Source organism: Danio rerio, chromosome 17 (assembly GCF_049306965.1).
Source record: "Danio rerio strain Tuebingen ecotype United States chromosome 17, GRCz12tu, whole genome shotgun sequence".
NCBI classification, from domain to species: Eukaryota; Metazoa; Chordata; class Actinopteri; order Cypriniformes; family Danionidae; genus Danio; species Danio rerio.
The window spans coordinates 9966324-9980000 of record NC_133192.1 but is presented as its reverse complement, the minus strand read 5'-3'; the positions used below and the strand labels follow the sequence as shown (position 1 = coordinate 9980000).

Sequence of the window (13677 nt, the reverse complement as noted above, 5' to 3'; positions counted from 1 at the left end):
TGCTGTGGCGACCCCAGATTAAGCAGAAAAGCAAATTAATTATTTAATTAAAATAGGACAGCACGGCGGCTCAGTGGTTAGCACTGTCACCTCACAGAGAGAAGTTTGCTGGTTCAAGTCCCGGCTGAGCCAGTTGGCATTTCTATATGAAATTTTGTACAAAATCTGCAGATTTACAGGAAATTACTTTGAGAGTATACTAACTATAATAATATAGATCATATTAATAATATTAATAACAATAACAGCAATAATATTACTGAAATTAACATAAAAGCTGAATAAATATATATTGCACAGGTAAATAGATTCAATGATGGGCTAAAAATATGTGCAGATTTCTGTGGGTGCAGATTCAGCGCAAGGCTACTATTGACAATGTAATGTGTGTAGTACCATAGCCTGATGGGAAGGTGGCGCAGGCTCCTGAATGTGGTCAGACTCCTGGGTCATTATGGGACTCTGTGACCTGCTCACTTCCCTCCTGCCTAACATCACCATCCCGGGCAGCTGATTCATCTTCACCTGCCGAGGCTTATTACTGCCCTTCTTCAGAGACAGGCTTCCCCTGCTGGAGCAACTCTGAACTGCAAGCACAGAAATATGAGTAGCTGTCAGCGGAGTGTTATTACAAACAATGACATGGTAAATAATAAAACATTAATCCGATACTGTGATTGTTATAAAGAGATTGCAGAACATCAGGAAATTAAAGTGCGATAAAACAATTGTGTGTCAATAATATAAGTTTATTGATAATTTGTTATATAATATAATATAATATAATATAATACATAAAATAATACCATATAATATAATACAATAAGATATAATATGATATCATATAATATAAAATAATATAATATAAAATAATATAATATAATATCATACAATACAATATGATATAATATAATATAATATAAAATAATATAATATAATATATTGTAATATAATATAATATAAATGAAAATAATATAATATAATATAATATATTGTAACATAATATAATAAAATATATTGTAATATAATATCATACAATACAATATAATATATTGTAATATAATATAATATAATATATTGTAATATAATATCATACAATACAATATAATATAATATAATATAATATAATATAATATACAATACAATACCATACAATACAATACAATACCATCTCATTTCATATCATTTACACACCTCTAGGAGGAACTTCAGCAATTGTGGAGGAATTATTCTGGCTTCTGGAAGTGGTTTCTCTTGTCGCGTTGTGCTCAGAAACTCTGCGCTTTTTCTTGGGTTGCATATCAATTAGGTCATCCTCCAGCCAATCATCTGCCAGATACTGGTCCTCTGGAACCAGCGCTGCTCTGCTATTGGCCGACACCGCTGGCGTGCTGGTAAAGGCTGGTTCTGATAGGCTCTGAGAGAAGAGGCGGGACTTGGCACTGCCCAGGTTCTGCATGGCCTTCTGGTACTCCAGTCTGCCGGATTCTGACTGCGGGGGTACTGTTGTTTCTTTGATCCCATATACAGAGGGCAATTCCTGACTGGATGGGACCTCTTGTGGAGACTGTGCAGGTGGGGAACGCGGTCTCGACCGAACAGGACGCAGAGGACTGAGTGAACAATCTGAGTCGGGATTATCTGAAGAACTGCTATCATCCTAAAACAGTAACAACATTATAAAATTATATTAACAGATGAGGTAAATATTTGATTACACTTCATACATTTGTGCCCCTGGTTTTTAAAGGGATAGTTCACCCCAAAATGAACATTTTGTCATCATGTACTCATCCTTCACTTGTTCAAATCCAGTTAGATTTGTTTTACACAAAGGTACATATTTTGAAAATGCTGGAAAGCAACAACCATTGACTTTCATAGTAAACATTAGCCCCTTTTATACAGTGATACCGTGAAAATTTCCAGAACAACTTTACTGGAAGCTTAAAAAAAAAGCACCGTTCACACAGGACGTTTCAAAATTTTTCCAGAAAAGACCACTTACACATTCATTCCAAAATACTGGTAAATTCTCACATCATTAACCAGAAATGAGCTCTAAACAGCTGCGCTTGTATTTGTAAACATTTGACTACATTACAAACTCTGTGGATAGATCAGTATTGTGAACAACTTCGATGAAAATATAGAGGAACACTTTCACATGTCGAGATGTACATGATATGTGTGTGTGCTGGTGCTCACAGGCTGCTTCACGGGCACACGCGACGCATCAAGCAACTGAAGGAAGTAGAGCTTGAAGGTAAACAAACAACAGCTTATTATGAGCATCTTTTCGATAATTATTTACACCGTAGGCTTTAAGAAGGAACTTATAAACGTCATCTGACTAACATCTAGCAGCTAAATGTGTCTGAAAAAATATTCAAAGGCTTTTATTTTCATAAACCGCACCGACGTGAATGCGTCTGACTGTTCTGATTGGCTAAAGTAGACGTCTCACGTCAGCATGTTCTAGAAGTGCACGCGCTTTTTCCTTCTTCCTTCAGCGATTACACAGAGCAGCATTCCGGCAAATTACTGGTAATGTTGCAACTTCGCTTTCCAGAAAATTTACTGGTAGTTTCAAAAAGGGCCTGTTTACATATACAGACCTTTCCAGAAAATTGCAGGCAATTATATAAATAAGAGTTTGGACACCTAATGTCTTTAAAAATAGAAAGATAATATATTTAAATTTAAATAAGTTACAGCAAAGAGAAATTTAAACTATAATTTCAAAAAAAAAATTGTGCTTCTCTTGATTTTTCCTGTTTATTAACATTTTATTTAATATTTTCTCCAGCATGCTAATTTGTGTGTACTCATTTTTGGACTGCTCTTTTGTTAGATTCTAAGGTTCCAGTCTTTATTTATACTGTATATAAAATCCTATCAGTAAAAAGACAATTTTGGTTATTCAGTGTTCATATTTCTGCTCATTATTCAACTTATGCAAATAAGTTCATATCTAATTTGATAATGCCTCATTTGCATATTTAAATATATAATTTTAGAAAAAAAAAATGTTTTAGAAAATTAACCTTACCCCATACAGAACATCTACTTCCATTCCCCGTGGCCAACGGGTTGAAGCAGATGTGCTTCTGTGTTTGGGTGCCGAGTCTTTAGAAGTCGGGACAGTTGCAGCGGGACGTGTGATTGGTGGAGGTGATGGTGGTGACTCTCGCAGCAGGGGCTCTGAATACTCCGCATCAAACAGCTGACTGTCCTGAAGCTCCTTTTGCTGCCGTGGAGCCGCACACACAACTGAGACTACAGGAGAATAAGACAAGGATGCTTTAAAGGGGACCTATTATGCAAAAATCACTTTAATAAGGGGTTTAAGTACAGTTGTGTGACAACAGTCTGTGAATATAAACAGCTTCTAATGGTAAAAATGAATTCTGTTTTTTCATAGTCAGACTTCTTTGATGAACACTCTGGATTTAGTTTGGTAATGAATATGTATATGGCAATGTTGATGTTGTTGGTCTTGGCGGTATAGACCTGCTACGCTGCTGCTGCTTTGATTATTAAAGCAGAGCAGGTACCGAGACCTGCTACTACACAGACATACCGTCTGAGAAAATAACATGCTGCTGCTGCAAACATAATATATATGTAATCCCCATAGCAGATCTAAACACAGGTGGAGCTGGGGTGGAGGAGGGTCTCCAAAAACGAGAAGCAGCATAACAGTGAAAAACGACGTGGAGCATTTAAACTGATAAGGTGCCAGTTCATTGGCTGCTGAGGTGACAGCAACCAATCTCCTGCACCATGTAGTTAATGACGCAGGAGATTAGGTGAACATATTAGCATGCGCACGGATAGAGATTCATGGCAGAAATTTCACTTGATAAAAACAGCCTGCAGAAACACTTTGATTGACCTTCATCAGAGGGGGAAAGCCCTGCCCATTAGTGACAATCTCTCCCTCATTAGCATAAATAGCCCTGAGTGAGATGCAGCCGTCTGCCATTATAGTTTCACCTGCTGAAGATAATATCAGTGACTAAGGCATTCTAAATGTGGAGTTTTAGGATGCACAAAAGAACAGTAGTAACCAGACTACCTTATTTTGAGACACTTCTTTAACACTTTCAGTTTTGCACAGAGAAAACACTAAATGTCTGAATCTGCCACTATGCTGACACAGGCATTTGTAGCTCCGCCCTCATTTGAAAAGAGCACAATCTCATTCAAATTTAAAGCGACCACCAAAGCGGCCTAAAAGGGTCAGTTTCAAAGAGTTATAAAACATTATTTGTGTGATATTTTGAGCTGAAACTTCACATACATACTTTAGAGACATCAGAGACTAATTTTACATCTTGTAAACAGGTTCATAATAGGTTCCCTTTAAATATTCTACAATCTAGTTAGCATAAAGATCTGACAAATTTAAGATTATTAGCATCATCCCTAGGCTTATGACTGTATCAAATGTTCTTGTTGTGATTAACTGCTGAAGTCTTTATATTGCAGTATTAGCACACAATATTGACCTAAAGTACAAAAAAAGCAACTTTAACAGTTATAACAAACAAAACTTATATTACTTGCCATATTGTTTTATTTATATACACGTTCAGAGTAAATACATGTTTCACTAATTTCAAATGCACGTACAATAGGTAGCCCTTTACAATAAAGTCTCATTAGTAAATGTTAGTTAATAAATTAAAATCAACAGTGAAAAAAAGTTATTATTTTTAAAAATACGACAAAAAAATTTTGTAGCTATTAAATGTATTTATTTATTAAAATTATTAAATTATAACTGTTTTAACACGTTGTTAGGCATTAACTGAGACAATAACCTTACCTAAGATTAGTTGCGTTAAATAAACTTATGTTAACAATTTAGGCCTTCAATTTTGGGTCAAGCATGTCGTGAAAGTGTATGTGAATGTAGCTCCCGAACACTTTTCTGATTTTCTGATTTACGATATATTATAGCTGAATACCCGAGTAGCTGAATCTTTGTGAAACTACGTTGAACAACAATGACAAACTGAAAGCAACATAGTTCTAATATTATATTATATTAGAATATTATTGAAAATTTATCGGCCAAAAATATGTTATGCCATTTAATAGACCCTCTAATTTGTGTGGCTTTAGCCATTGTTGGGGTACTCTTTTAAATCTGGAAGCATTAACAACTTATCAGATTTTGGTTCTAAACAAGAGAAAATTAATTTTCAAATACATTTAAAATATGTAAGCAAGATGTCATAATACATAACCATTTTGTGTGCTCACCGTCTCCAGACAGAGCTCTCTTGATGAGCTTCTCAGTCTCCAAACACTCCTGCTTGGTCTCTGGATCCAGCTGTCCACTGTAAGTCTTAAACCACTGACGGAGAGTGTCCAGAGGAGTGTGACCCTATACACAGAGCTCACGTTAGACACACCAAAGACAACCAGCAAAGAAAGAAGGGAAATTCAAATATTTATTTCAACTCAGAATTCTGACTTCAGAACTTGGAAATGCGGCGTTATAACTGAGAATTCTGACTTTAGACCTTGGATTTGCAACATTATAACTTAAAATTACGACTTTAGAATGTGAAATTGCGACATTTTAACTCAGAATTCTGACTTTACAACTTGAAATTGCGACGTTATAACTCGGAATTCTGACTTTAGAACTTGAAATTGGGACATTATAACTCAAAATTCCAACTTTAGAACTTGGAATTGCGACGGTATAACTCTGAATTCCTATAGAACTTGGATTTTTTTTACATTATAATTGAGAATTTTGACTTTAGAACTTGGAATTGCGACGTAATAAGAATTTTGACTTTATATCTTACCTTGCTATTGCGAACAGTGACTGACGCTCCTCTCAGCACCAGCAGTCGAGCAACACTGAAGTGTCCGCAGTTTAGCGTGTCATGCAAAGGTGTGATTCCTCCACACTCTCGACCCCCAGGGTCATTTACATTTGCTCCGCGGTCCAGCAGGAATGCTACGATCTCTGAAAGAAACAGATTTCAGCCTCTCTGATAAGACACGTCTCTATATATTATACCCAACACACGATTAAACTATATTATGTCAAGTACCATGACATTTCCTATGCTTTTATATATTAAGACAAAATTTAAAAATACAACAAAAAATTTAAGAGTTTATACATGAAGACATTTTTTTTTATCACTAAATTAATAAAATTATATAATATTCCAAATAATTACAGATTTCAGTCTCACTGAGGAGATACGCATGTCTTGGAGATTTTAAGAAAAAAAGGTTAAACTGCAGTACCTTGATGGCCGTAGTTACAGGATTCATGTAGAGGAGTCCAACCGCAGTAATCCCTTACGTTAACCGGGTGACCCTGTCAAGGAACATGACACTTAATACATCACCTGAAGAGTATAAACATCAATCAAAAACTTCCTTAAAGGGCCATGAAACCCCCTCGTTTCAGCAGGGTGTTTTCACACCTCTTCTTTGGAAAAAGTCAGAAAAGTGGGCGTGTCCAGCTCTGTTTAGGGGGGAGTGTCGGAGGAACTAAAGTGGGAGGGTGTGGGTGTGTCGATTTGGGCACGCGCGAGTTTCAGAGTCAAAATACACACACACACACACATACATACAGGAGAATGTGATGGTGTTTAACCTACATGGACATCTGTAGTCGAATTATTAGCCAAATTATTAAATGGTGGACTTTAACTGCAGTTTGGCTCTTTCATTCAGGGAATTCATTCATGCCCCTCGCGACACACGAGACATTTGATTCGAGGAGCTGCTCTAAGCGTGTATTTTTCATGCAATGTTTTATACCGCACGGCGATTGAGAGAAAAAAACCCTCTGCATTTCCCAGAAACTTAGATGCACACGGCAGGTAGTGTCAGAAAGCCGCGCGTGTTATTCCGTTCACTAAATGCGGTAAAAACCCTACACGAGGTTAAAGTTTGGTTGTGGTGCTAACATGTTTACACTCGGTGCAATAGTTTGTTAGATACGAACAAACTGAATAAACAAAGAGCACTGATCGCTCACTTACCAAATCTGTAGAGACAGGACAATCACCAGCAACTAGAGCCGCGTCTTTATGAAGAGAATACTACAAACGATTCCAGATCCCAGCGTTTGCAGATGAGAACAGCTCTCAGGTAAACAATAATCCTCCTTAGACACGTAAGTTATTGTTGTCGCGCGTCGCGTACACTGTAATCCACACGTGAGTCTGAGCTCTCACAGAGAGAAAATGAAAACGAAACTTAACTGCAGCAAACTATAAAAGCAACACTTCACGCTTGTTTTGCCAACACAACGTGGCGTCTCTGTCCTGAAAACACGGTGATAGTAATGAATATTAATGAAGTTGCACAATAGAGTGCGCTGATTGGTTTGACCCAAGCCTTACTCATGCATTAATGCAACACACTGTAAGACGTAATAAGACTCACTCAGGCACAGACGCCCAGTCTGCACGCTGGAATACACGCTATTATGTCATGACCGTGACGCAGCTTCAAAAATTAGTTTCAAACAGGAAGTACGAATTTGCTTAAAATAACGCAAAAACAACCAATTTACACTTTTTAGTGAAATATAGGTGTCCTAATAGTGTTTTTAGCAGTGTGGGACACATATACGACTGTCAACAGCTCAAAAAATGTGTTTTGGTGTTTCGTGACCCTTTAAAGAGCTAATAAAGTATTGTTTCTTGTCCAAATTTTAAAAAATAAATAAAAATCATGCACCATTTTTAACAAAAGTGAAAGTTTGTTTTGTTAAAAAAAAAAGCGAGTTTCAACTTTAAACAAGCTAAATAATCTGCCAGTGACGAAACCATTTTTTAAAGGGAACCCTGGGTATCAAAACATGTATAGTTTAATATAAATGTAAATGATGCCTCATTATGAAATATGTAGAAAAAAAACATGACATATTTACGTTATAAAAAAAAAAGACATTTATTTTAGGCCAAGGGCACCGTCATTGTTTTCGATGAAGTAAGTCAGATCAATTCCCACTATAAACGTACAAAAACTAGTGATACTAAATGTTCCTTCTATGCCACAAATTACCTTTTATTCAGTGTTTGGTATAATGATATAAGTTACTTATAATGTTAATGTTGTTTTCCTGTGTTTACATAGATGAATATGGCCACGGTGTAAATACACAGTATAGCTAGAGCTTATTGGCACATTATATCATCATAATAACCCATTATTGTTGCCTTCTGTGATTTCTTGAAAATAAATAGCAAAAAATAACACAACTGGAATAACTACAGCAGTTTCCATCGTCAATGTCATATAAGAGCTTGTGACAACATACGATCACGTGTGCGGGTGTTATAGTAGAGTCCCATTTCTCAAGGATGAACTTGAAAGGGAAGGGGTAGTGGTAAAAAAGGAGAATTGGGCCTTAATATATAAGAGAATGAGTTTGATTCACATAAATACTCGATTGGATCATTTTCAAAATAGTTTTTTTGTAGTAGCAAAATAGTAGCACAAATTTGTAATAGAAACGCATACCTTGGGGTAAAAGTCAAGCTCACCTGTTCAATGAGGTACTGAACCTGCCTTAGGTTTCCCTCTATACAGGCCCTGTGGAGGACAGTCTCACCCTTCTCATTCCGTCTGTTCCACTGCGCAGACAACATCAAACAAACAAGATGACCAAATAACAACACAGAGAATGATGAAGCACAACATTAAGCACATGTCTTACCCTCTGAGTCTTTCTCCTGCCTGTGACCATCTTATCATAACCTTCCAGATCCTCATCTGCACAAACAGAGCATTCACTCACTCAGACAGAATACAACATCCTGGTCACACGCATGATTTTGTATCTTTTAATTTAAAATAAAATGGACCAGCAAATCTCATTAAATGACGAAATTTCATCATTAAAATACCACATTATGTACATTTTCTTAATTATAAGAAAAATACTTAGAAGTGTACTATTAATATTTTTATACTTATATAACAGCTATTATACTTAAGCATACAATAAACTAATATATTTGATTTATTCTATATTATATTATACTAAATTATATTATAAAATAATATATTACATTATAATATAATATAATATAATATAATATAATATAATATAATATAATATAATATAATATAATATAATATAATATAATATATAGTTTATACAACAGTTCTGTCTCGTTCTTGAATCTGATTGGCTGATAGCCGTGCAATATTCTGCCAGTAACAGCACTCGTCCAGCCTCTTAACCCTTCACCCTTGTGTATTACTCCGCCCACATACAGACACAAGCAGAGGACACTATACAATTTGACAAATATTGCAGCTACTGGACAACATAATGTACTTTTGAGGTTTTTGTAGACGAGAATGCAGTTGTTTAGATTGCAACTATGCAGTTTATTTATAAGGATAGTGCCTATATTTAAATATTTATCATTTCTGAGAGACAGCGCATCAGTGGCCATTAGCTTGTCATACTGAGCAGACCAAAGACAGTAGGAGTTTTCATCCACAAGATGGCGACAGGACCGCATAAGCCCATAGAAGATTAAAACAGCGTAACTATAGCTGATCAAATCATTATTATACTGGTAAGTGATATACTAAGTCGATCTCTCTCTTTTGTATGTTGTAGTGCTGTATTTATACCATATAATTGTTGTGTATTGAGTGTGAGATGGGACTCGCATATCAGCCTTATAATCTTAAAATGTGAGCAAATGTGAGCAAAATCACCTGTTTTGTCATCACTTTAGACATTACGCTAGAGAAGCATTCAAATACTAACTCTAAAGTGACATTGGTGAATTAGTAACGGCTTCTGCTGTTCTGACGTCAGCTGCAGATATGAATAAATGGCGGAAGAAAGTAGTTCTTAATACAAAAGGATTTTTAGGACTCTCCGTGTTTGATTTACTTTTTTCTATATACGATTATGCCATCAAACTGTTGTATAAATGCAATATCACACGAGTTGCAGTGCAATATGACTGTTTATCAGCACCTGTGGGACACTAACGCACTGATATACAGCTATATCGCACTGCTACTCGTCTGATAATGCTCATATAATATAAGAGGCGAATATCAATGAATCAGAAAATCTGAGAATATTAACATAATATTAGCAAGATTTTATAATATTATAATATATTATATGTGCCATGACACTTATGTGTTTATATTTAAAGACAAAATTATAAAAAATATATATATAATTTTTGATTTCGAATACATTTATATATTTATTTCAATCTATTCTTATTTTTAATATAATTACATACTTTTTTAGAATTAAAAAAGTATTATAATAACTTATAAAAATATGATATTAATCCTGAAATAAATAAAAAAACAAATGAAATTAGAAACAAAACATAAAAAAATCACTAAATGAACCTAAATTAAAAAGAAAAACTTAAAGTTATAATTAAATACTTTAAAAACAATTATGCTGCTGAGAAATATTACTAATTGTTGTCTGTATTGTCATTCTGCAAGCTCTTAGTGTGATGCGTGTGTTTGTGTGTGTGTGTGTGTGTGTGTGTGTGTGTGTGTGTGTATATTACCATCTGACTCGGAGTACTGGATGTCACTGTCCTCCAGTGGTTCGCTGTTGTCCACATCATCTTCCTCATCCTCATCCTCACTTTGGTCCAGCGACAGTCCGTCCCGCTCACAGAGCTCCATCAGCCGGGCCTCAGTGTCGTCACACTGGGAGGATCCGCAGCGCCGCTGGGCCTGAAGCCACACTCTTAACACACGCCTCTGAAAACACACCACATTCACATTCATTTAGCAAACTCTGTCTTACGCAAAACTCCATTAAGACTTGAACGACTGCATAAAAAAATAAAATATTCATTTTCCTACGGCTTAGCACCTTATTTATCAGGGGTCGCCACAGCGGAATAAACCACCAAGTATTCCAGCATATGTTTTACACAACGAATACACTTCCAGCTGCAACCCAGTACTGAGAAACACCCATACATTCTCACACACATTTATACACTACGCCCAATTTAGTTCATCCAATTTACCTATAACGCATGTGTTTGGACTGTGGGGGAAAGCCACAGGGGGAACAAGCAAACTCCCCACAGAAACGTCTACTAGTCTGATAAGGACTTGAACCAGTGACGTTCTTGCTGTGAGGCAACAGTGCTAACCACTAAGCCGCCATGCCGTCCTATTTAAGAATTGGTAGGAGAAGTAGGGGTGAAGGGGGGGGGGGGGGGGGGGGTTCTTCAAGACAAAGATAACTAAGGTAAAAAATTCTGGTTATTTTTAATGTGGTAGGATTCATCTGATTGGTGAATCATGTGTTAGCTAAAGCGGGACCAGCTGTGGTCAATCATAAGCAGGTGATCTTCTCAAAATGAGATAAATAAACTTTACATAGTAATCTTCGGTCAAAGTCTGGGCATTCTCTTCAGCATTTTAAGTGGCGATCATTCACTGATGACGTCAGTTTGACAGCTTCAGACACAACATTCATAACCACGCCCCTTTCACCATTAGTTTGCTATGAGGCAATGATGCGCAAAAGAAAGACCCCGCCCCCTACTCAATATTCCGTTTCAGTTGGGAGCACATCAACACACCGAAATAAAAGTCTCAGCAACGTCTCGTTCATACTGACTTTAACAAACCTGTAGTTTATTTAGTCCTGATTTCTCAGCGCAGTTCAGAGCAGAAGCAAAACAGTGATCGAGGGTCTCCATAGACTGGCACATCTCCTCCTGACAAACAGCCATGTTCAACCACGTCTCACACTCCTGAAACGCACAAACAGAAGACACTGTAGTGGAGGATTCAGCAGCATGTGAGGGTGTAACAGGGTTTGTTACCTCTTTAGGGTTTCCCTTCCTCAGCTGTAATTCTTGTCTGTAATGCTCCACGGCCCTGTGATGCTGTCGTAGATCTGTGTAAGTGGCCGCCAGAGACACATGAATGACGGCTAACTCACGAGCAGGCTTGGCTAAAGCCTCTGCACACGCCAGCTAATACAAAAACACATGAGCAGAGAACTTTAAATATACTCACAATATATGATACATGACTTCAATACGTATTTCAGGGTTCCCACACTTTCATGAACAGCAGATTCAAGGACTTTTAAGGACTTCAAGCACTTTTGTAATTCATACTATGGCTGAATAATATATCGTTTTAGCATCATTATCGCAATGTGTGGATCTGCAATGGTCACATCGCAGCCATTTCAAGTGAATTTAAACCCTTTAAACACAAGAAATGATCAAGTTTGCCACTTTAACCCTTTCAGGCTCAAATTAATTTTTAGAAACAGGAAAAATCTGATATTTGGGGAAAATTATCATATGGCGTGATCCTGACTTTTTTTAGAGAGACCTTCACATGCAAGGCGTTCTGGGATGTTGCAGATTTGCAACATTGGCTCAGTGTGGTAATTAGACACTGACGACTGAATATGATATGAAAAATAATTTTTTATGTACAACTTTTCGAACAATGTAACACTTTTCGGTGGCAGAACAACAACAAAAACAATATGGGATCCAAATCCAATATCTCAAATCCTCATTGAGTAGGTCATGTTTACAAGTCACTTTGTCATGTGGTACTCCAAGAAACTTTTTTTTGTGTGTGTCATCTGGTGAGCAAGTGGGGAAACTGTTTGTTGCAAATGGACAAATAAGTCCTGCAGTGGTACTTCTGAGTAAAAAAACTCATAAAATATGTATCTGGAGTAATAAGGTACTTAATTTTTAACTGTTGCAAATCTGCAACGCCTGCCTTGAAAGGGTTAACAAAGATTAATTGTGTTTATTTATACAATGAAGACTATACAGTGGTATTTTATATTTAATAATTACATTTCTGTACCTCAGTACTGTTAGAATCCACTGAAAACCATAAAGCGCTGTTAATTTATTTTATTCATTTTTGTTCTGTTCTCTCATCTGTGCTTTAATTTATTTGATATATATTTTTATAATTTCGTACATGTTATGGAGATGCACTCCCCTAAACAAATCATTCCTAAATTAAAATTTTAAAAAATTATTCTGTCCATCAAGTCGAAATTTATTAAATAAAAAAATATTGTTAATTTTTAAATACTTATTAAATATTTATTTATTACTTATTATAATGTATTTTCAAGTGAAATTATTAGTCCAGTCATTATTGCTTTTATTACTATTACCAATAATAATAACAACAACAATTAATATTATGCGACTCTGAAGACTGGAGTAATGAAGCTGAAAATTCATCTTTGAAATGACTGGAATAAATTATTAAATTAAATTATAAACTACTTTTGAACAGTTATTTTATAGTGCAATAACATTTCACAATTTTTACTGGATTTGTGATTAAATAAATCCAGCCTTTGTGAGCAGGAGAAGCTTATTTTAAAACATTAAAAAAATCAGACTGACCCCAGAATTTTGACCGGCAGTGTGTATACATATCACAATATATATCGCAGAAAAACAAAATATTGCAATGTCATTTTTTCTAATATTGTGCAGCCTTAATTCATAACACAGCGTATGTAGCGCCATAAGAGTTCTTACTTATTATTTCATTCATTTATTTTCCTTCGGCTTAGTTCCTTTATTCATCAGGTTTCACCACAGCGGAATGAACCCCCAACTTATCCAGCATATGTTTTATAAAGCGGAT

The 13677-nt window shown here is 35.9% G+C and overlaps 1 protein-coding gene across 2 annotated transcripts in view; it reads right to left on the bottom strand.

The window, feature by feature from the left end:
* The window catches only part of tonsl (tonsoku-like, DNA repair protein), a 55137-nt gene that overhangs the window by 26180 nt on the left and 15280 nt on the right, over positions 1-13677 (bottom strand). For both annotated transcript variants that reach the window (XR_012392702.1, NM_001111148.1), the window contains 11 exon segments: positions 11853-12005; positions 11655-11780; positions 10569-10767; positions 8717-8772; positions 8544-8633; positions 6286-6358; positions 5832-5995; positions 5275-5398; positions 3053-3279; positions 1195-1660; positions 397-587 (listed from right to left, as the gene is read on the bottom strand). Coding sequence is in view for 1 of the 2 variants with exons in the window: in NM_001111148.1 (NP_001104618.1) it covers positions 397-587; positions 1195-1660; positions 3053-3279; positions 5275-5398; positions 5832-5995; positions 6286-6358; positions 8544-8633; positions 8717-8772; positions 10569-10767; positions 11655-11780; positions 11853-12005 (1869 nt within the window). In the remaining variant the exon portion in view is untranslated.